The following is a 23,439-nucleotide window of genomic DNA, read 5'->3' as shown; positions in this document are numbered from 1 at the left end:
CGTTTTTCTCTATGAAGACAAATTCCAGCCCATCTCTCCATGAGGGTTTATAGGCACTAACAATTGCTAGGGGGGGGGGATGTTCTTCAGTGGTATACAACTTAATGAAGCTCACTGGATCACACAGACACACACACGCATACACACACACACATATACACACACAGACACACATATACACACACAGGGACAGAGAGACACAGAGACACAGAGAGCGAGAGACACAGAGAGAGACACAGAGAGAGAGAAGAAAGGAAAGTACAGAGAGGAGGATCCATCAGTCATGGAGAGTGAGAAGGAGACGAGAGACCATGAGGGGAGGGATGGGTATTATTACGTGAAATGGCCTTGACCAGGAACAGCGTCACTCTGTTCAGACCATCGGGTTTCAACATGGCAGTGCGTATGTGAGTTAGACATCTCTTACCTGGGGGTGGGTGGGACCTCTGAAGGGTCTTTTCAAGTCGGTGACAGATGGTCTGGGACTGCGAAGGTGGAACTGAAAATGGAACCTCAGTAAGGTCTAGTGTAGCACGTGACCGCATCACTCAGCTCCGTTGCTTTACGTGGAGAGCGATGTGGAGTACGGTGTGGAGGGAGCGCATGGCCTCTTCCAGACCTCTGTAATCAGATCCAGCCATGCAGGCTCCTCATCCTGGAGCTCTGTTGCTGCCCTGGGGGTCACTGAGGATGCCCCCACTATTGATGGTCTTGGTTAGCTCAGTTTTGCCCAGCTGTGCCCGCCGTTGGACTGGGCTCCCTGGTTCTGGTGGGCTGCAGGCCAGCGTTGGCGTACTTGCCTTTCCGTCAGCCACGCATGGCGGCTGAAAGGGCCCTAGGTCGGATGAGCAATCTCCACCCCTGGTCCACTGCCTTGTAGGGGAGAAATGCACACCACATACTTTGGTAGCGGGGGATAACACTCCACCCCTAGGTCCAGCTGTACTGTTTGTTTTGCCGTTTATCAGACTGCTGTTGACGCTCGCAGGCCTTCCAGAAGCTCACTAGCACAGCCTTCTGCTCCCTGGCAGCTCCGGCTTTGCACAATCATGCACATTTGCCTTGGGATGACCTGGACAGACCCACTTGTCTGCGTGTTCCTCCTTCCTTTCTTCTGTGCTTTTCGAACCTGATTCACATGCCAGTCTGCATCATTCGGACCTGCTGGAGCCCCGCCGACCCCAGGGTGAGGTTCTGCAAGGCCTCACACTAAAGCCTTAACTAGTCCCACGGCCCGTGCTGAGTCAGCCTCTCCCAATTCTCCTGAGAACACGGTCCTGTTAGCTCCAACGCTGCCACTCTTGTGTCTGGTTGCTCCAGTCTCACTTAACCCTTCTTTGTTGTCTCCCAGTCCCCGATAGGAGCGGGGATCTCAGCTAGCAATGACCAAGTGTGCCTAGTGGCCCATGGGCCAGCCCACCAAGGACCGATTTCCCTCATATCGCTTCAGGACACACAGCTTTTGTTTCGAGGGGTGAGTGGTCCTGTCCTAGTTTTCACACTCACCTAGATCCCATCCACCCCCGTCTGCCACAGCATCGCAAGCCGTGCGCTCAAAGGGCCCTCGCTCGAAAGCCTTTGCCAATTCAAGCTGCTCAGATGCCGAGTATTGCCCAGTTTTCATGGTTTCCTGTCTGTGTTGTTATTAGGCTCCCATTATCAAAGATTTTCCCCTTCTTTTATATTGAAAGTCAGATCAGAGACTATTAGCGCTTCTTTTTTTTTGGGGGGGTCTTTCGAGGCAGGGTTTCTCTGTGGTTATGGAGGCTGTCCTGGAACTCGCTCTTGTAGACCAGGCTGGCCTCGAACTCCCCGAGATCCGCCTGCCTCTGCCTCCCGAGTGCTGGGATTAAAGGCGTGTGTCACCAACGCCCGGCGGCTATTAGCATTTCTGTCTCACTCTGTCCTTTGCTGTCTGATTCTACCTGTGGGCTCCCAAGACTTTGCACCCCAGGGAGAGCTCTTCAGAAAAAGATGCCACGTAGACGTCCCTTCATCCCGCCGTCTGCAAAAGCCGACACCTCCATCTCTCTCTCCCTTTTCCTGCTTCTCCTGGAAATCAGAGGCCAAGGCACAGGATGGCATCATCCACATACCTTCCCCCTTCTGAATTCTTTCACTGCATGGCACGTTCTCTCTGGCTTACAGCTCAGCCTCAGTCACATGTCTCACTGCCTCTGCCAAGGCCTGCCTGGGATTCTCTTCCATACACGCTACCTTTATGGGTTACAATATATTCTCCAGTCTACCAGCTGGTTTGTTGGGTGTCCCTATAGTCCCATGGCAATTGCGTTTCATCGAGGAGATGTGCTACCGCATACCTCAGAGAGGATACAGTGCTGGGGTAGAATCCAGAGCAGTTCTTATGCTAGGCAAGGTCTCCGCTGCTAAACTGCACCCCACCCTGAGAAACCCTGTGATGTAAGGTGTGTTTATCTCAGCAGTGCTTTCTTTCCTCACCCCCGCCAAGAGAGCAGTCTGGAACCACTCTAATTGTGGGGTAAAAGTCACGTGGCCCCTGATTCTGCTGGGGGATGATGTGAGGTGTGTCATTGTGAAGATCAAGACAGCAGGCTTGTCCAGCGGACGAAGCTCCGTCAGTAAATCGAGACCGCCTCTCCTTACGTTGTCTTAGTGTGGCAAGGGGAGCAGATTTCCCTGCGTCGCAGCACATTCTTCAGATGCTAGTGATGCTGGTTTTCCTCTCCTCCTCTCCCTCTGCGTTTTCCTTTTTTCTCTTTTTCCACCTTGCGGTGAAGTGCCTGCCAAGGGACATCAGAGCTATGGTCCAAAGTCCTGCAGCCGTCTCTAGTGAAGCTGCCAGCTGCTTCCCCGGGACCGGCTTCAGGCTCTCCGCCTCTCCTGCTGCTTCTCCCGAATTTGTCCTGCCTGGGGAGGTTCAAATGTCGTCCCGGAAGCAAATGTCAGCATTGTGATTTATGTTATTTTTAAACTTCAGAAAATGAGGTGAAATTTGACGCCAATAACAATGAAGACGAAGAGGGAGAATTATTTGACTTTGATAGTGGAGATGAGGTCCCTGAAGCAGATCGGCAAGCCCCATCGGCCCATGGGACCAGAGGTGCTGACGCCGGTGTTGCAGGCGAGACCACCTCCCCTGCAGGTCAGTCACACAGCCACACGGCTCTGGGTCCTTCAGGAGGCACCTCCACCTCTCCCTGCTTACAGAGGTCTGGTAGTTTCCATCCCTGTAACAAAATCCCCGAGGTATGAATATGAGGTTTGTGTGGGCTCGCACACACAGAGGGTCTGGGCCCGTGGTGTAGGAGAGGAAAGCAGAACTCCTCCCATGACGCCACTCCGGGAGCAGAGCAAGACTCAGAGAGGAAAGCTGAGGAGGCAAGATAGCTCCTTCAAAGGCATACATGTACAACTCCAGTGAGCCCCTCCCTCTGGCCGGGTTCCATCTTTTGGTGTCCTTATTCAGATAGGCGCTCATCCAAGAGTTACCAAGATCCATTCACGCCCCTCATAGCTCCACCTGCTGGGGACCAAGCCTTCAGTTTATAATCCTTGGGGTGTGGCTGGCTTCATAGGCCTGGGCCACACAGCCTCCTGTGGTGGTCTGAGAATGAGTTCTGACAACTGTGACCACACACATCCTTTACACCTTGTTTGCTGACTTGTCTCCCTCTGTCATCCAGGAAATGGAACTGGAGCTGAGCCTGCCCCTGAGGCCGAGCCTGCCCCTGAGGCCGAGCCTGCCCCTGAGGCCGAGCCTGCCCCTGAGGCTGAGCCTGCCCCTGAGGCCGAACCTGCCCCTGAGGCCGAGCCTGCGAAACTTGTGGTCCCAACTAGAGTGAACCCATATTCTGTCATTGACATCACACCGTTCCAGGAGGACCAGCCACCATCTCCAGATGCAAACACAGAGGAGGAAGGGGTGGGCTTGCGGGTGCCTAGTGGCTACTCCGTGCCTGTGCCCTGTGGCTATGCTGTCCCATCTAACCTGCCGTTGCTGCTGCCTGCCTACTCTAGTCCGGTCATCATCCGAGCCGAGTCTGTAGAAGAGGAAGGTACGTGACCCAAAGCTTCACACAGCGACAGGGCACTTTCCCATCCTAAGTTATGTGTAGTCTTGGAAAATGAGCCCAAGCTAATCCTTCCTGTAATGGTTCAGGGGCAGTAAAGGGACAACTCGGAGGCAACTGTGTATTCCGGAACCTCTGGCCTCCGCACACCTGGGAGAGCTTATGTGGCCTTTACCCTAGGGCTGATCCCAGTCCTGCACTCTCTGTAATTTACCGTCCCTATTCTAAAGCACATACATGTCCTGTCATCTCCTAATCTGTGCACCTCAGAACAGGGCTTCTAATCCTCCTTGTGGAAGAGGGTCAGGAAACAGACATGCTCGCCTAGTCCTTAAGTTCTGGGACCTAGTGCTTATGCAAAGCAAAACAAATAAATCCATAAATGCATAAGTACAACAGATTGTTAAAATCATGCTGAATTATTTTTGAAATAAAACACTTTAAGTGGTACTGAGTTATCCATCATTTAAAATGATAGATTTTTCCTTTCCCCTCAGCCCTGAGTTTGAACCCGGAACCTGTGCATGCCAGGCAAGCAGTCTGCCAGTGAGCCACACCCACAGCCCTTTTTGACTTCTCGTTTTGAGACCAGGTCTCGCTAAGCTGCCCATGTTGGCCTTGAATTCACTACATAGCCTCGGTAGTCAAGAACTCATGATGCCCCTGCCTCAGCTGATCTCTAAGTAGCTATATCACACGCCGGGTGTATGGACACGTTTTCCTTGACTGCAAAGACCATCAGTTTTAGACAGCTGCCGCTCTGTTAGATCCGATGGAGGCACTGCAGGCCGTGGCCTAGCTTTAGCGTTTATGGTTGACTTCGGCAGGATGCATTTCTCTTTAGAATCTTCTGTTGTTTCCAGTATTCAAAGTTGGAAGGGGCTGCTGTGTCCCACAAAGCTTTCCCCGGACCCATATCCTCGAGTTCCCCCACCCCACCCAGAGCTGCCGTCCCAGCTGGAGCTCAAGCCTGGCCACCTGGGGAGAGCCAGTCCTGGAGAAGAGCCCTGATCACCGCAGGCCCTCTGCTGGCCAGAGAACCTAGGGGTCCCACTTCCTGCACGTGGTCTCTTGCCTGTGTCTTGGAGGGCCCACTTTTCACCTTACTTCCCAGAAACAGGTTCTTTCTTGCACAGAACAGTGCAACAATGGGCATGGAAAAGCGCCAACAGTGTCCTGTCAGGTTCTGGGAGAATGTATGTCTGTGTGAGTCGGAAATGGGAGGAAACTGCCCGTCCGACCTGAGTGCCTGGACAGCGCTCATGTGAGGAGGAAGTTGGGTTTATCACATGTCGCTGCTCCTCTGCCCACTGTCATTCGGGTTCGCCAGGTACCCGTGTTGTAATCAAGTAGTGACATCATCAAAACTCAGGACTGCGAGTGCTGCATTAGCTTTAGAGAGGAGCAAGGTGGGCTCCTGGCTCTCCAAGGTTCACCCTGTGGTCACGGACTGCATGCTGCGGGGCAGAACATCAGAGTGGTGGAAGAGCATAATTGGAACAAAGCTGCTTCTGTCATGGTGGCCAGGAAGCCTCGAGAGACAGAGGCCTTGAGAAGATGCCCCTCAAGGGCGTTGCTGCCCTGTGACCTGCTTAGGCTAGGCTCCACCTCCGAAGGCCGTCATCACTTTCCAGTGATGCCATCAAATTATGACCCCATTGGGGGTTAATGTTTGGTGTCTGTGCCTTCATGGTATCAGTCGTCCCTCATGACCAGATAGCTTTAATCTGGGAGCCGTCACTTCAGTAGGAGCCCCCCCGGGGCACACCATATCCAAGCCTGACATGGCTTGTGCTCCCTCCCCCCAGGGTAATGTATCATGTGTGTTTGCATTTAGTCTGTATCACAGACTCGGCACCCGACATTCTGTCATGATCCCGTCATGAGCACATTTTATCTAAGAGCTGAACATTTTCTAATCTGTGGTGGTAGCACAAGTCTGTTGTGGGCAAGAAAGAAACATGAAGTCACTTAAGGATTAAAAGACCACTGTGGAAACATTTTGTCGGGTGTGAGCCACTGTCCATCTTTTCTCTTGGCAGAAGCAGCAGAAGTTTCGGGAGATGGGCAGTGCAATTCCCTAAGCTCTGAGGACCTTCCGCACAGGTACCTCTGCTCACCCTAGGTCTTCTGTGTCTGCGCCCTCACCTTAGTGCTGGACTCACACCGCTGGACTCTCCGGCCATCTAAGCTGCAGGAGGACACTGCCTTGACCCTTAGGGCGCTACTGTCATGGGTCTTACCTGCACCTAGGCCCTCCCAGGAGCCACCGCCTCAAAGTACCCCCTGTCTCTGCAGCATCAATGCCAGTCATGCCATGGTGACCAGCTGTGTCCCCTCTCATTCATCAGGCCATGTCACCCCTGCATGGCTGCCGCTGGTCTTAACACACTGTGCCTCCCCTTTAGTCGTTAAGGACTAAAGCATCCGGAACTTGAAATCCCAGAAATCACTGGAATTTCACGTGGAGAGGACGCTCTATCTAGTGGGCGTGGCACAAAGCAGGCCCACAGAGACAGTTTTTTTTTCAGAAATGACCGTTCTGTATGTGATAATTAGTAGTTAGTCCCACCACGGAAACCAAGACAGAACAATGGTGAGTTCTAGACCAGGATGCATAGTGAGATACTGTTTCCCAAAACCAAAGCCAGGGCTGAGGAGATGGCATAGTCAGAGAAGTACTTGCCACACAAGTGTGAGGACAAGAGTTCAGCTCCCAATACCAGCATAAAAACCAGGTGCAGGGCACAAACCTGTAACCCTAGCCATGGGGAGGCGGAGACAGGAGAATCCCCTGGGGCTTGCTGGCCAGCCAGTCTGACTGAATCAGTGAGTGCCAGGTAAGACATCTATCACATGAAATACAGTAGTCTGTGATAGAAGAGACAGCCAGTATCAGTGTGTGGTCTCCACACGTAGCATGCATCTGCACCCAAACACAAATGTGCATGTGTGTACACATACCACCACCACCAAAAACAGGAGGAAAAGGGTCCCCCAAACATGCAGAAGAGTCAGAGACAGCCCTCGCTCCCAGTGTTGGGGATTCCACAAGAACCCCAAGCTACACAACTGTAACTTGTGTGCAGAGAACTTAGGTGAGACCATGCAGGCTCCTTGATCTCCGTGGGCCCACTTAAGTCCTGGTCAATTGATTCTGTGGGCTGTATTCTTCTGGTGTTCTTGTCCCCTCGGGCTCCTCCAAGCCTTGCTCCCTCTCCTCCATAGGACTCCCTAAGCTCCTCCAAATACTTGGCTGTGGGAATTTTTGTATGCTCCCATCAGTTAACTGGGTGAAGTCTCTCTGGTCTCTCTAATGATGGTTATGCTAGGCTCTGGTCCAAGAGCTCTGCCATTCTTAAGGGACAGGAGTCACTCCTCCATTCAGCATGGGCACTTGGTATGGCCTCAGTAGGAGACAGTGGTTCCTACAGGGCATGATGCTGTCTGGTCTGAGCTGTCTGTGGAGTGTGTCACTCCCAGAGAAGGGCGTGTCAGTGAAGACCTTCACCAACCTTCACCCTCATCCCTCTCTTGGGATCCTTAGAACTTCTAACAACAGAGGGAGGGTGCGGGTAGGGGCCTCAGCTGTATGTCCCTGCCCTGACAGGCTGGGTTGTTTCTTCAGTGACTAGAAACTAACCCTTCTCTTTGCTGCTTGGGTTGTCTCTTTGGAGCCCTCTGTGTATTTCTGCATAGTCACCCTGTTTCTTGACTCTTCATTCTCCCGAATTCTTCTGTACTTCTGGGCGGTTGCCTTTGTAACTGTCCCAGCAGGAGGTGGGTGTCTTGGGGCCTGTCACCCTTTTTTTCAACATGTTGAGACCTCACAGTGACAATTCATGTGGTCAGTGAATCCCTTCCTGTCATTCTCTGTAGGAAGTGTCACAGTAGCTTCATATTGTGTAAGACAGAATTCCAAGTCCCTGTCAGCCTGTAACTATCCCCCTGTGGGTGTAAATAGTTCTGTGGTCCTGGAATCTTCCTCCTACCAGCCTATTCTGGAGAAAGAGAAGGCTGAGGCCTTGCACAGTCAGGTGGCATCATGTATGACCTTCAGGGTTGTACAGAAAACATGATACTTCTGACACTGCTGTGTATGTGATCGCTGATAGAGTCATGCCTGTAAACTTGAACTTGGAATTCTCGCAGTTGTGTCTGGGATGATCTACAACAAACATAATAGTGTGTACACATATGAATACTATTATAGGTCACCCTGCCCCATCATGACTGGTAAGCTTCTCTGTGATCTCATTTCATGATGTCTTTACTTCCAGTGGTGATCAAGGCAGCCAAGAAGGCAATGCCCTGACCCGGTGGGCAGCTGACCCTGCCAACACAGCTTGGATGGAAAGTAAGTTCCACTGACCCCGGGCCTGGATCCCTGCCCCTGAGTGCCTGAGTCTTGATAGAAGATGGTGGTGAATGTCCTTTCCTGGATGAGACCAGATTGGAAGCTTTAAAATGCTCTTATTTACTTGAGTACTAACAAAAGCTTATGTAGAGCTGTCCCTCAGACTCTGAAGTGACCTTTTGCCCTGTGTCGAGGCAGTCACAGCTCTGCACAGAGCACCCCCTGCCTCCATTTCTTCCTGGTACAGCCTGACTTCACTGTATGATGGGGAGGGAGCTAACGCTCTGACCCAATGCCCATTATCAGCTCTTCTCCACTGAGACACCATTGGCGCTTCTTGGATCACCTCCAGACTGTCTTTGTCGGTGGCAGTGCTTACAGTGGCATACAGGTCTTAGGTTTCAAGGTTGTTTTAAGAAGCTGAGATGTTTTTAAGTCAGTCATTTGTTTCTTTGATTTTCTTCTTTTTTTGCGGGGGGGGGGGGGGTTCGAGACAGAGATTCTCTGTGTAGCTTTGGAGCCTATCCTGGCACTTGCTCTGTAGCCCAAGCTGGCCTCGAACTCACAGAGATCCGCCTGCCTCTGCCTCCCGAGTGCTGGGATTAAAGATGTGCACCACCAACGCTGGGCTGTTTCTTTGATTTTTAAGGAAGTAAAGAATATGTCTTTTATTACCTGGTAGCTCCTAATTTCTGTGTAGCTGTTGTATGACTGACTTAAAGGTCAGACCACCATAGCTGCCTCAGCTGTTCAAGTGTCTTTTGGGAAGTTTGGTTTGGTTTTAACTGTGACTCTGATACAGGTTCCAAGGTGATTGTGATGGCCCTCTGGGGGCTGCTGACTTAGAACCATCATAAGAACCCATAAACATCTTGTTACATACATGGTGTCCAAGTTTCTTCTGCCCCCCCCCTCAAACCTGAACAATTAACTGCTTAAAAACAACTTTAGGGCTTACACTACCCAGCCCTGTCTTGGTCGGAGAAATCTATACTGTGGCCACAGTTGCTTAGGTGACAGTAGTGTGCCAGCTGCCACCACAGCTCCAGAATTACAGTTTCTGAACTCGCTCCTTATGGCGATGAGTAACCATGCTACACGTGGGGGACAGTTCATTTATACTCTGTCTCCCATGGTTTTCAGTATGGTAATACACTGTGGTTGGGTGTCCTTCCTCAGAAATGATAACACAGATACTTCGGGGAAATTAACTTCAAACGCCTGTATGTGAAGCATATATGAAGCATATATCCACGTAAGGCACTTTGATATTCAAACCAGTTTCAGTGTCATTGGTGATCCAATGTGACCATCTTATATAGTGTATTGCATTTTTACAACACCCCCCCCCGCGAGCGCGCGCGCGCGCGCACACACACACACACACACACACACACACACACACTTGTTAAGGAAACTTATTCACAGAACACTCATGTCCCCCTAACACTGGATGGGAAACAGCTCTGTGCATTTGACATGTTACTGGTTCGGGTGACTTCTCCCCTCCAGGGTGAAAATACTACGGAGCCATCAGTGTAGTTCGTGGGTTCCCCACTGATGTGGCAACAATGGAAACCCCTTTTATTCCTGAGACTTGTGGAACTCCTTTGTGTTCTAAACCCCACAAGCTTAAACCTGTTCCAGAGAGCCATGCAGAGACACATTGTGGAACGGGCACAAGTGGGCATAGAAACAGCGAGCTCCCTGTTGGTCGTATTTTACATCTTTTGTGTTTTGAGAGGAAGCTCTCATTCAGAGTGGTTCTCCTTGCTGAGATGCACTTGGCCATCCCTCCACGCTAACCACTGGGATGTTTGTGGCATCACACTCATTGGTTCTGGTCAGTTTTTAGCATGACCTTCCCTTCTATTGCAGATCCAGAGGAAGCAATTTATGATGACGTTCCAAGGGAGAACTCAGACTCTGAACCAGGTTTGATCTATCTGGACCGGAGTTTTAGGTCCAGTTTAGCAGTCTTTTGTTTTGGGTGCGAAAGTAGCCTGTGGGTGGGCAGCGCCCTGGGTCCAGCGTGCCTGTTTTCCGTCTTCGTGCTTTCGGCGCTTACCTTGTGCGGTGTGTGTGAGGGCTGGCATGCCCGCTCACAGCACTTGATGCACAAAGAGCCAAAGATGGGAAAAATAGGGGCAAAGGTTGGAAACAGCGAGGCCAGGATGTTCTAGTACGCATCTCAGAAGTGATAGGAACGGGGAAGCACTGAGGCGGGTTACAGCTTTCTAGATCTAAAGGAAAACACACAAGTCTAAAGCAGGAACGTTGATCTATAACTTGGCAGATACAAATCGAGGTCGCAGAGCATCCGATCGCTCTGAAAATCTCAAAGCAGCAAGAGAAACAGATGAGCCTCTGCTGTGGAGAAGGATGGCGGCCACAGGGTGGTTAGGAGAGGGGGCGCTGCTGCGGCCTCCACGTCCACACAAACACAGTCTTTCAGCATGCAGTGTCACTCCAGGGAGACGACACAGAAGCAGAAGGAAGCAGCAGGCAGAAGAGAGCCGTGAGCATGGCCGCAGGCAGACCTGTGGTGAACCACAGGCACAGTCGAGGCGGCTGACGGCGCTGATGGGTTTACAGGTGGCTGGCCCTCAAGGTTGTGGTCACTGTAATGGGAGCTGGCTCCCTCTGCACCAGCTGGTTTTCTTGTTGTTGTTTTGTGGTTTGTGGGTTTGCTTGGCTGTGAAAGGTTGATGAGCAGCACCTGAGAGCATAGCAATGTGTCATTCAACTCGTAAACCGATCGGGTTCTTATAAATTAAGAAGAAAGCTTGCAGAGTGAGTCCAAATGTTGACACGTATAGTTAATGTAGATCGGATGCAGCTGCCTGTAAGGACACGGACAGTGCGGAAGCAAACATGTGGAAAGGAAGTATGATGGAAACCAAAGTGGATCCAGGCTAACGAGCAACCTATTAGGTGCACACTAGCCAGCGTTATTAGCCATTGTGACTAGTACACATTAGGTGTCCTGTTTCGTGGTGTTATTAGAGGTACAGTGTGGCCTCGCCGGGCAGGCTCCTTATGCACACAGAAAGTGACATCTGAGGTGTGGCCAGAAACAGGCTCCCTGTGTAACCGGAGTGGGAGATGTTAACAAAGCCCTCCCCACTGTTGGTGGGTGCAGGCTGCAGAGTCAATGACTACAGAATGCATGTATGACTGCCTTAAAGACAGCTTCGAAGATACAGCTCCCAAGTGTTTTATCAAGTCCACGTAATACTTTCAAATTATGCACTATGCTTCCATGAAAGCATTAACAAATACCAAAAAGGTGTTATGCAAATATCTTTTGATAAACAGTCTGTCTTAGTTAGGGTTTCTGGTGCTGTGATAAAATTCCATGACCCAACTTTGGGAGAAAAGGGTTTATTTCAGGTTATAACTCTCAGGTCATTTTCTGTCACTGTGGACAGACAGGGAAGAATGCTAAGATGTGTCAGGAGAAACCAAAACTATTGTCTGACAAGTGGCAGACACAGACTCTGGTGACAGATTCGAGAGAGAAGCAGAGCCAGGGAAGGAATGATTTCTTCGGTGGAGGAGACTGCAGCACCTGTTTGTAAAACTCATAGCTTGAGATAGTTAAGATTACAATTCTGACCATTCAGGTTCCTAAATTGGGTGTTTCGCTCAAATGCGGAGGCCCCGCCCCAGTATGCTCGCCAGGCTGCTCAGCGTCCGGGGGGAGAAGGCCCTCCACTGTGCACACTTGCAGGGAGAAGTGGGCCTCACTCGTGTCCAAGCTTACATAGCTAGTCTGTCTGCAGAGAGCTGCTATCACGCTGAGGTCCCCCACCCATCAGGTGTCAGCTCCACGCCTCTGCCTGCCTTTCTCCCTGCTTACCGCCTGTCTGCCCGATCCTTGCATGTCCCATATACAAAGGAAGCTCCCCCTTTGGGGAAAGTTCGTGGTAGCTAGCACATTATTTAGTTATTTCCTGTAGCTGGGCAGGGTCCCCAGGATGCCAGTGCTACAGTGACATGCCAGAAGCACCCACAGAGCATCTTCAGGTTCCAATCACTGCCCACACGTGTGGAGGAGGTTCCAGAGTTAGTGCCCTTAGCTCCGTCTGCAGTGTTCCTGAACAGCGCCGGCCAGTGGGCTGTGGGTAACTCAGCTAGCTCACGAGCTCGAATTTCATCTAATTTCACCTTGGTCTGTGCACGTAGATGAAATGATTTATGACGATGTGGAGAATGGAGACGAAGGTGGGAACAGCTCCCTGGAGTACGGGTGGAGTTCCAGTGAATTCGAAAGCTATGAGGAGCAGAGTGACTCAGAGTGCAAGAACGGAATCCCCAGGTCCTTCCTGCGCAGCAGCCACAAAAAGCAAGTATGTGCTTAGACAGTGTGATGGACACTGTCCCGCTTTCTTGGGAACGGAACTGGGAAACGCGTTTTGAGTCACACACTTATGTGGTTATTTCTCAGACATCGATGTGCAGTTTGAGGAGCGTAGGGTACTATCGAAGTAGTCTCTTAGCTCGAGGCACAGAAGGACCCCGTTGTTACCCCCTTGCAAAGTCACTTCTGACATCCTAAACAGGCTCACCGTCTGGACCCTAAGAAAGCCGTAAAAGCCATGTGTTGGCACAAGTGTAATCCCAGCCCTGGGGAGGTTCCAGTGGGAGGAATGCTGGGAGTTCAAGACCAGGACAACCGCAGCTGCAGAGAAGGACCCTTTCTCGGAAAGACACGGTTAAAAGAGAAGAGACATGCCAGTGGGCATTAAATTGTGGGCAGTTGCAGGCCTTGTGCACAGTGAGTTGGCCGGGTCCCTTTGGACAGGACAGGCACAGCTCTGCTCCCACACTGCCTGCCAGGGAGCAACTGCACGTGAACTGGATGACGAGAAGACAAAGGGCTGAGAAGCAACCGTGAACCGTGAAGCTCCAGCCACCCCGGACCAGTTTTCCCTAGAGAGAACCTTTATTTTTTGGTGTAAAACTTCTGAGGTTACAGTCCAGGGAAGAACATGGAAGCATGTAAGAGTGAATATTAGGCTGAGGACGGCGCTGGCCCTGGCCACCGCTTGTCGAGGCGAACTCTGTATTGGGGTCCTCTGTGGCTGGCAGGGTCACATACTCTTGTTGGTGGGGTCTCCTATGGCCAGGTGTAGAAGGGTTTGTTGGTCCTGTGTGTAATCCCTGTTGGTGGTTGTTTCCAAGGTGTAAGAGTCCGTTGACTGTGAACAGTCACAGTGGTGTCTGAACACTTCCTGTGTGAAGTTGACAGGCAGTCCACATGAGGTCCTCATCTGAGACCTGCGTTTGTAACAGTTAGCCATAGACTCCCTTATCTGCCTGGCTTCCCCCAGTGACTCCAGCAGCCAGAGACTGTGATTGTGCCTAAATTTCTGTGTCAGTGTACTTTTGCAAGTTGTCACCAGAGAACTGTCATTTCCTCTGACTTATTTCAGCCCCATGGACAATAGTGCTGGCTTGGCCCCAGGCTTTCTTCAGGAACGCAGGTCTTTTTTTCTGCCATCAGGAGTGCAGCTGGCATCTGTCCAGGGATGGATCTGCAATTCCACCCAGGGGAGCTAATGACAAGGTGACAGTTGTCTGCATAGAGCAGTTATTAGACGTTTCCGACCTAATCCAAGGTCCTTAAAAAGTAACCCAGTAGGGGGAGCATCCAGGGTGCCTACGAACAAGCACTCAGGCCTGTCCTCTCGATTGACTTGAGAGGATGGCATCTACTCTGGCAGTGCCCATGGGGCTGTTCTTCTTGCACTCAAGGTGGACCCATACTTACTGTCAAGCCTCCAGAAATGCCAGCTCGCCTCAGCAGCCTTTTCTTGATACGGGAAGCACTAGAGATAGCAGTGGTAGATGGCCTGTGAGTGTGAACACAGAGTCCACATCTCCTGCTAGGAGGGTGGGGGCTACGGGCAGGGGTCCTCAGGGGGTAAGCTTGTCTCACACAAGAGCAGGGAGAATTGGCTTTCTAGATTTAAGGAGTCATGCTTTAAAAACTACCAGAGTATAAAACCGAGTAGTTGAAGTAGTATCTAATTTCTATTAAACATTATTTAAAATGTCCTTGCCCTGGTTGACATGAGACATTACCCCCAGGGGAGAAGCAGCTGGCTGTGTGTGTTCTAGATGGCGGTGACCATAGGATGCATGGTTCAGCACACCCCAGGCAACCCACCAGTCAGGGTGTTAGCACGGAGACTGTCTTCCCCAAAGCTGACACTGTTGCACTCCAGCATGCCCCTGGATACCAGGTTCCTCCCCGTGTATGCTGTGTGAAGCCTCGCCTCCTTGAGATGTACCCGGGTGATCTTAGATAGACCTCTGTAATTCATTGACTTTGCTGCTCCCCCGGGGTCTCTGCAGCCCCCTGGTGGAAGGAGCACGAATCATCCTTCCTGCTTGTCTCACAGCTCACGCCCTGGCCTGCAGCCAGAAGGTGCTGAGTCCTCCCTGCAGGATAGCCTCTGGGGACGCACAGAGCCCGTTCTGAAAAGCCTGTCTCTTTGTGCCACAGCTCTCTCATGACCTAACCCGCTTTAAGGCGCACTGTGAGGAAAAGATGAGAGGCTTGGTGGCCAGTACGGTGGGAGCCATGGAGGTGCATCAGGAAAAGCCCAGGCAGGAGCTGAAGGTAGTGTGGCTCCTTCTTACCTCTGAGGTGTGCTGGCAGACCGTGCTGTGCTGTCCACGCCGCAGCCGCAGGCAGGCAGGCGCCGCATGCGCATGCGCGCCTCTCAGCTAGGAGGGTGGTTCTCAAAGTAATGGCCCAGGACTCCCTGGTCACTCGGGCACTTCCAGGGCTGTCCTTAACGACCTCTGAACTTGTTCTGTCACAAGTGAAGGGAGGCAGCTTCCGGGGGCTCGCCATGTGCGACATCACACCCATGGGAATGTGGAGTCCTCAGTGGCTGGGGGGTTCCCCAACGTGCAAAAATGAGAGACCAATTTTGTTTTGGAAAAGAGAATCATTTCTCACAATTATGTTATTGAAAGTAAAATGCAATTAGATTTATTATCTTTCAGGAAAACATCAATCTAACTTTTAAAATTATCAACCAGTTTTAGCTTTACTATGGTTGCTATAGATTAACAAGATATAAATGAAAACTGTTAGGGCATTCAGTGGTCTTTAAGAGCCGAGTGAAGTCAAGCAAGTGTCTAACAAGCCCAAGGCCCTGATCCCTATTTCTGGCACTGCTCAAAAACGCAGATGTGATTGTGAAGTTTAAGGGGCTCCTAGGCTGGAAGTTTGAGAACTACTGGGTTTGCATGTCTTACTTAGTCCTTTGAGATGTGTTTTTTAAAAGGGCACTGTCAAGTAACCTTCACTGACTCGCCATCCCTTTGGTCCTGTGAGATTTATTCAATGCGTTAGACGGATTTCCCTAAAACTAGATGTCCTCGGAGCCAGCTCAGGGCAATGGTGGCCCCACTCCTCAGCACTCTGAAGCGGAGTTGCCTCCCCAGGAATCATGTCACTGTTTGGCCAGCATCCGTGGTTCCCTGCAGGGCCATGAGAGGACTGAGGCAGATCCCTGAGCTAGCGCTAACTCCAGGGTTTTCCTGGGAGCCACGGGCTCTCTGCAAGTTGGGGTAGCATGCTGCATGAGTTCAGCTCAGTCCGGCTTAGAAATGGATGGGTGTTGTTGAGTGACAGGTTGTGAGCAAGTGCTAGGAACATGGACAGTGAGAGCCCTGGCTTCAGGTTGAGCCTGGGGCGAGTCTCCTTGCTTCCCGGCATTTAATCTACCTAACATGGAGGTGTGCTTTGGGGTCCAAAGGGCCCCTTCTGCCCCCAGTCCACATTCCTCTGATTAGTCAGCTGTGGTCAGTAAGGCTGAGGTGCAGCTGCCCATAGTTGGGGCGTGGTGGAGCAGGGCTTAGAAAAGTACCTGCAGTGAGCTAAAAGACTAGCCATTGACATACCAGCAGGCTATGGTCATGTATGCGGCTGAGGGGCGCAGGAATTAGGAAGGGGGACAAGAGTCACTTTACAGTTTTTACTGTTAGAGGAAAGAAGGGGGACAAAAGGATGGAAGTCGGAGTTGGGGTGCTGGGTTGGAAGTATAAATCGGGGTCAATTAGAGCTATGTTGACTTGTCACTGAATAGAAAGCAGCAGCTCCAGCATTGGGAAAGAGGGGACTTTAGTGTGGACTCCCCCAAAGACTGCCAGTAAGGACTCTTGTCCCCTGGGTGGAGTGATCAAGGGTAGGTAGCAGGGTACAAGCTGCAGGCTTGGTTGCCATGGCAACCTGCTGAGCCTTCAAGCAGGCTTGCTAAGAGGTCACCGTGAGGGATGCTGGCTTGTTTCTTCACCAGCCTCTTGGGTTTTCTCTGAAAGGACACTCAGTGTCTGCTGCCAATGCCTTCAATACCAGCTGTGTAAAAGAGTAAGAAACGAGATGCCAACATGTGCCAAGGTCACTCTTGGGCACCTGTGGCTTAGATTTGAATGTTAAATCACAGCCCTGGCTGGAGGAAACCAGGCCCAGTGAACTCAACCCACATGGGTTGCTGTCTTTCTGACTTCTGTCCCTGCAGAGGGATTAGCTGTCTTCTTTCCACCTGGGACAGTCTCAGCTCACTCTCTATCCCTGACCCTTGGTTGCCCTCAGAACAACTGTGTGTCCACCTGGGATGTGACAGGAAGGACTCCTGTAGAGAATATTCAAAACCTTAACTGAAGTGAGCAGGCTGTTAACTCTTCTGACCTTGGGTTAGGGGCACACGACTCCCTGGCACTCTACAAAGTTCCCTGTGTTTGGAAGATATTGCAATTTCTTTTTAAAAAAAGTTGGATATAGCAGGAAGGTTTTTGATCCATCTCAAGGAAGGGCTCTTCTTTTAACAACCACAAAAACCAGAAAGAAAAAAAATTCAGAAGTATTTCGGAACCACAAACACATACACACTGACTATAACCAAGGAGCCTCTCCCCAATTGAAAAGCTCATTCCAGGTACTGTTTCGACCCACACTACTTGACAGTATTCTTTTAAAGTAATAGCAGGTGGCATCTTGTGGAAGCATCACAGCCCCTTCCTCATTGGCTTCTGTTTTCCAGATGCAAAAGCTCATGAAGGCAGCCAAGGAGGGCACCAAGGACGGGCTGGAGAAGACCAAAGCCGCCGTGAAGAGAGGCCGGTCCTTCATCAGGACCAAGTCTTTCGTCTCTCAAGGTCTTGAACCCTGGCCCAGCTTTCCTTTCTCTTATGGCACTGGCTCATGTGGGGTGGAGGCCGTGTGGAAAGTTCCTGCACTTCCCCACCGCATAGAGACTTTTGCTCCACCCAGCGGACCTAGGCCCGCCCCTCCCAAATGAACAAGAGGGTTTTCTGTTACAGATCCCCATATAGCTGCCGGGTTTTGAGACTCATTGGCAAAATACATAAAGGGATGCACACAGTAAAATCAGAAAGTCAAAAGAGTCTTTGTAAACAGCTGCCTCTCCGGCTGACTCCTCTCACAAGAGGGCGGTTAGTGCCCCAACTGCCCCCCTGTTCCCCTTCCCTATTGACCTCTGGGGCAGCGACCCTGTCTGTGGATTCCTAGTCACTCCTCCCATCATAAATCAGACTGGGACATGACAATACTGACTCATTCTGCAGGGACTAGGGTGGTATGTCAGAAGGTAGGTGTCTACACAGGCGTCATGTCATGAGGTAGCCATCTACACGGGCGCTATAGAAGCCTTTCTGCTGGTGAGGGAAGACCCGCTGGTATCACAATGCTCAAGTTTTCCTAAATCTCACCAAAGGGCCATGACCCGTGTAGCCTTTGTGTGTGTCTAGGGACACTGAAGACTGTCACTAAGCTGTAAGCATGAGATCCCTTCAGTCAGAGGAAGTGCCTAGAGTTGAGATACCAGCTAAGACCTGAAGGCTGGGATAGGTGCAGCTATGAGAGGTGATGGCTGATCTCTGACTCAGGGTGGGATGGTTCGCTTGGGGGGCAGGTAGGGGTAGCAGAGAGGTGTGGTAACTCAAAAGTGTCCCTAAACACGCCGTCTGTCTCCACTTCCCAAGCTGCCATATCAGCAGCTTGGCCTGAGCAAGAGTGGTCCTGGATGTCTGAGTTACCTGGGAAGCCAGTTAAAAGCATCACTTGCTCTGGTCCCTAGACGTCCAGTCTGTCTCTCTGGCTTCTCTTACCTGGGAGCTCCTGTGCCCTCTGATTCTGGCTTCTCTTATCTGGGAGCTCCTGTGCCCTCTGATTCTGGACACAGAGCACATCCCAGCGTACTTACCTCTGTCTGGTTTGTAGAAGTGGGTTTAGTTTTGGTTTAAACTTTTCTTCCCAGGGCTGGGGATGAAACCCAGGGCCTTGCACATGTTGGCAAGCTCTCTGTCCCTGGGCAACATGCCCAGATTTGGTTTAAAGTTTTGGAGTTTGGTAAAACTGTGCCTTTTCGGGTCCCAGTGTGGGAAAGTTAATAAGTAGGCCCCACCTGAGTCCTCCATGCATTGGTGTTGTATTTGCATTGCTATGTAATGTTAGAAACTAAAATACTGATACTTTATTCCTTTTGTGGAAGGATTTTTTATTGGATTTGTTAAATTTTCAATAGTGTGTATTTTATTTGAAATGCTTACACAGAAGGATTATTTTATTTTAGAACACAGCTTATTTTACTGTGCTAAGATGTCATAAACACAATTTTTTCTGTTTCTTTTTGTTTTCCTTTTTAGAACACAGGTATTATTTTGAAGAAGAGCAGAGTTTGTTCATCGACGTTGACTGCAAACACCCGGAGGCTGTCCTGACCCCGATGCCCGAGGGCTTGTCTCAGCAGCAGGTGAGGGAGTCTCTGGTGCTGATACTAAAGGACCTGCTGCTGTCTCTGATAACCCACTATGCACTGGGGCTTCCATGGTTGGCTCCGAAACCAGCCATGAAAAGCGCTGGTCCTAGCTCTGTTCTCAGCACAGTTCCTTAAATACCATAGATATCACCTCCAAGTATAAGTGTGAGACATGTGTGGAACTTAATTCTTTGTCACACGTTATTTATTCTTGTTCATAGTGATATGATACTTTTATAGAGAGACAATAAGACATAGTGGAACATGCCTGTAATTCTAGCAATGGGAAAGTTGAGGCAGGAGGATTGCTGCCAATTTGAGGCCAACCTGGGGTGTATAGCCAGACCCTATCTCAATAAAACCCTTAAAGAGACAGTGCACAGGTGTGTGTAAAAGATGTGTCCATAGGTGCCTAAAATTGAGACTTAATTTATTTTATGAACGTGAGTGTTTTGCCTACATGTATGTAAGTGCACTGTGTGCATGCCTGGTGCCACAGGCAGTCAGAAGAGGGCATTGAATCTCCTGGAATTGGTGTTATAGATGGCCGTGAGCCACCATGTAGGCGCTGGGAACTGAACTTGGGTCTTCTGCAAAAGCAGTCAGTAAAAGCAGTCAGTTCTCTTAACCACTGAACCATCGCTCCATCCCCCAAATGATAGACTTCTAGTAACTAGTGAAATTATCTGGATACAATTCATTTCTTAACATCTGACAGTAAGTACAGGGGGAAAAAGCCAGTGGTTTCAATTTGATTTTCCTTGGTGAAAGGAAAACACAAGAAACAGACCATTTGGTTTCCGAGACATAATTCAGATGAATAAATGAAGATTAATAACAAGTTAGAGATGAGTCGGTGGATAGGTTGACAGGATGATGATAGATAGAGATGCATAGGTCATGTATAGGTAGAGATGCATAGGTCATGTATAGGTAAACAGACAGACCTTGGACACATGAAAGGGGAATAACACGCTAGCTTGCAAGGTTAGTGATGAAAAACATAAAGAGGATATCTAGGGGCTGTTAACATTGGTCAGGCCCAGTCAGCAAGCTTCCTTCTCTTAAAATTGAAAGTGAAACCAAGGCAGAAGTGGCAAAGAGTAAAGAGATGTGTGTTGCTGGTATTTTCTTGTCCCACTAGCTCCCACTGCCGTGTTGCCCCCAAATAAACACACAGGATGTTACATTAATTATTAAACTGTTGGCCGATGGCGAGGGCTTCTTATTGGCTACCTCTGTCTTAATTATCAACTCATTTCTATAAATCTATGTATTTCTACGTAGTCTTGGCTTACTGGACAATGCCCAGACCTGTTACTCCTTTTGGCGGCTACATGGCGTCGTCTCTCACAGTCTCTCTCTCTGCCTACCTTTCCCAGAACTCTCCTCATCTCCTAGCTCGCCTGTCTTCCTGCCCCTGTTGGCCAGTGTTTCATTCATCAACCAATAAGAGAAACATAGATACAGCAGGACGTCCCCCATCAGATGTGGTCCGTCAGCAGGGTTACACATACACAGCAAGGAGGTGTGGAGAGCCTGGAAGCTCCGGGTTATTAATCACCAGTCATCAGGGCTGAGGCTGGACACTCTTTAGCGCCTGTGGTCCTCCAAAGCCCCCTCTGTTTGAGTGCGTTTTTACAAAGAGAAAGCCGGTCACGGAGGAGGTGACTGATCTGACACAGCAGAAAAGTCGGATTCTGTGTTTCCGCCTCGTCGCTGTTCTAAACCCCTCTTGTGCCCAGCTGGGGGAGTGACCCGAGCTGCTGGCCAGAAAAGGGTTGTGGACAGATTGTCACAGGCACAAAGACCCTCGTGTTTCCTCTTTCACTGCCTGGCTCGCCCACCTCGTTTGAGCATGAGTTATAACAAGGGAAAGGCTTCCTGCCACCCTTCTTGACGTGCTCTGACGTGACTGTTTCCCGCCTTTGACCATATGCAGGATCCCAGTTAGGTACCGGGGACTAAAGATGTGGATGATACTGGATCCTGTTCTCTGTCAGCATTCCTGTGCCAGACAGGAAGCCCAGGGGAACTGCTGTCCCTTATAGGACCAGGGGCAGCTCCGCAGGGGAGGCTCTGTTATTGTTATCTGTTTTCAAAGGGACTTTCCGTGCAAGGGTTATTTTCCCTTGAATTTCTCTGTACATTTTGAGCATCTCTTCTTCTCCCTGGATTGCTCTGAAACTCATCAGTATGAACGGGAGTTGCATGTCCACAACTCGAGTTCCACATACCCTTACATTAAAGCAGAAAAATTATTCCAAACAAAACTCATTCCAGAGACACTTGTTGTAGACAGTTCCCTTTTAGGAAACCAAAAATAATAATAATAATTTTGTTTGTAGACTTAAGACTTAAAACTCAGTTACATAGTGGATATCAATCACTGATGTTGCCCATTTGAAAGAGAAGAGATTACATTTTACCTTGGCTAAAAGAGACACTTAAAGAGCAGGAAAAGTTTCCCTCTCTGATCACAGCCAAGGAAACAAGGTATCAAGTCCCCATAACTTTACTTGGCTTTTACTTAATGTTTTTCTGTCTTTTAGTTCCATGCAGTGGCGATTTCACTCAGAGGAGAGGGACAATTCTGTCACCAGGCTACCCTGAGCCCTATGGCAACAACTTTTCACATGATAATTGAAGGTTAGCGGTGGAATCTGAGTGTTATCTCTGCACTCTCAACTCTGTCCAGGGGTCCTGGAGTTCTCTGTTCTTTGCTTAACTTGCTTCCCTACAGTTGTGATTCATGTCTGTTATTTTGCTCCTGGCAACAGAGTTCTCCTTGAGAGTTCTGTCTTTAAAGGTTAAACTGGGGGTGTTGATGCTTTTGGATTCTTTTTTTCCCCCTTCCTCTTGAAATAGAAAGAAGCTAGTGTGAGTAACCAGAAGGGCTCTGGGTGTTGAATATTCTTTTCATTCCCTATTTAGGAAGGGGTAGGGCAGCTCTTATTTGAGATTGTTACTGAAAATTCTTTGCATCTTGAGGACACCGAATCTTTGTTTGTTTTTGTTTTGTTTTGTTTTGGTTTTGAGACAGGGTTTCTCTGGAGCTTTAGATCCTGTCCAGAACTCAATCTTGTAGACCAGGCTGGTCTTGAATTTAGAGATCTGACTGCCTATGCCTCCCAAGTGCTGGGATGAAACATGTGTGTCACCACTACCCAAAGGGCACCGAATCTTATCACTCACCCTATAGCAGCCCATATAAGGATAAGAATGGCCACAGAATGGTCTGGAAGCTCTCCAGGCTCAGACCCCAGTGATGATTGCTCATTCAGCTCCAGCGTCCCCAGCAGACCTGCCCATCACCTGGAGGACCATGCTACCTCCCTGCTTTGTTCCTTTGGATCTTGAGTGCCCTTCCGTGATCTCGATCTCTGCAACTTTGGATTTGTAGTTCCTATGTTGATGTTACATCACTGGACGCTCTTTCGTGCCACTCCTCTCTGGACATGCCATTTGATATGTCAGTTATAAGTGCCCAAAAAGGCTGACACCACCTGCAGTAGCCAGGACATCTAGATGATGGGGTAGGTTTGTGTGCTGACCACCTTTTACCAATTTCTGGTCCACTGACCTAAGGTGTTATCTCAGGGTCTAAGATGTAGCTGTCTGAATCCGTAGGTTAACCCTTGGGCAGTGTTACTTGAGAGCCCCAGGCAGGATTTCTGAATTTTGGCAGACACAGTGAAGAAGCAGGGTTCAGGCCTTTACCGAGCCTGAGTTAAGGTAGTGGGAATGGCCTCATGGCCACCCAAAGTGGTTCTAATCCCTACTTCATCTGTATTTTTCTTTTTGAGACAGGTTCTGGATTTGTAGGCAAGACTGTCAGGAACTCACTAGATAGCCCAAATCCATTGTCAGTTCTCCCGCCTCAGCCTCCTAACTCCTGGGATTACAGGCACAAGCCACCAAGACCTGTCAAACATTGGGCAGTGGGTAAGGTGCATCCCGGGGCTGGGGAAGCAGGCCAGACAGAACCCTATGGCTCACTGACGAGCAAGCCTACCAAACCAGTGAGTCACAGACCAGCAAAAAAATCTCATCTCAAAAAAAATTAAAGTACATGGGGATGACACATGAGATTGTCTACTCACTGTTTCTATCTCTCTGTCTCTTTTACACACACACACACACACACACACACCACCCCCACCCCCACACACAGTTTCTTTAGATATCCTCAGAAGGTTGTTGTCTTCGTTTTGTGGGTTGAATATGT

At 49.9% G+C, this 23,439-nt stretch overlaps 1 protein-coding gene across 8 annotated transcripts in view; it reads left to right on the top strand.

Moving 5' to 3' along the window:
- Arhgef10 (Rho guanine nucleotide exchange factor 10) overlaps positions 1 to 23,439 on the top strand; it is a 101,205-nt gene that overhangs the window by 25,728 nt on the left and 52,038 nt on the right. For 7 of the 8 annotated variants that reach the window (XM_040733411.1, XM_040733406.1, XM_040733409.1 and 4 more), the window contains 9 exons: positions 2,960 to 3,124; positions 3,666 to 4,037; positions 6,095 to 6,158; positions 8,333 to 8,409; positions 10,288 to 10,344; positions 12,598 to 12,761; positions 14,924 to 15,040; positions 17,475 to 17,589; positions 19,099 to 19,205. In XM_040733411.1, coding sequence (XP_040589345.1) covers positions 2,960 to 3,124; positions 3,666 to 4,037; positions 6,095 to 6,158; positions 8,333 to 8,409; positions 10,288 to 10,344; positions 12,598 to 12,761; positions 14,924 to 15,040; positions 17,475 to 17,589; positions 19,099 to 19,205 — 1,238 coding nt within the window. The remainder of the gene's footprint in view (positions 1 to 2,959; positions 3,125 to 3,665; positions 4,038 to 6,094; positions 6,159 to 8,332; positions 8,410 to 10,287; positions 10,345 to 12,597; positions 12,762 to 14,923; positions 15,041 to 17,474; positions 17,590 to 19,098; positions 19,206 to 23,439) is intronic. The other variant, XM_040733412.1, reaches the window with a different exon arrangement.

This window comes from Mesocricetus auratus, unplaced genomic scaffold (assembly GCF_017639785.1).
Source record: "Mesocricetus auratus isolate SY011 unplaced genomic scaffold, BCM_Maur_2.0 Super-Scaffold_100031, whole genome shotgun sequence".
In the NCBI taxonomy this organism is placed as follows: domain Eukaryota; kingdom Metazoa; phylum Chordata; class Mammalia; order Rodentia; family Cricetidae; genus Mesocricetus; species Mesocricetus auratus.
This window is presented reverse-complemented; position numbering and strand designations above follow the sequence as displayed.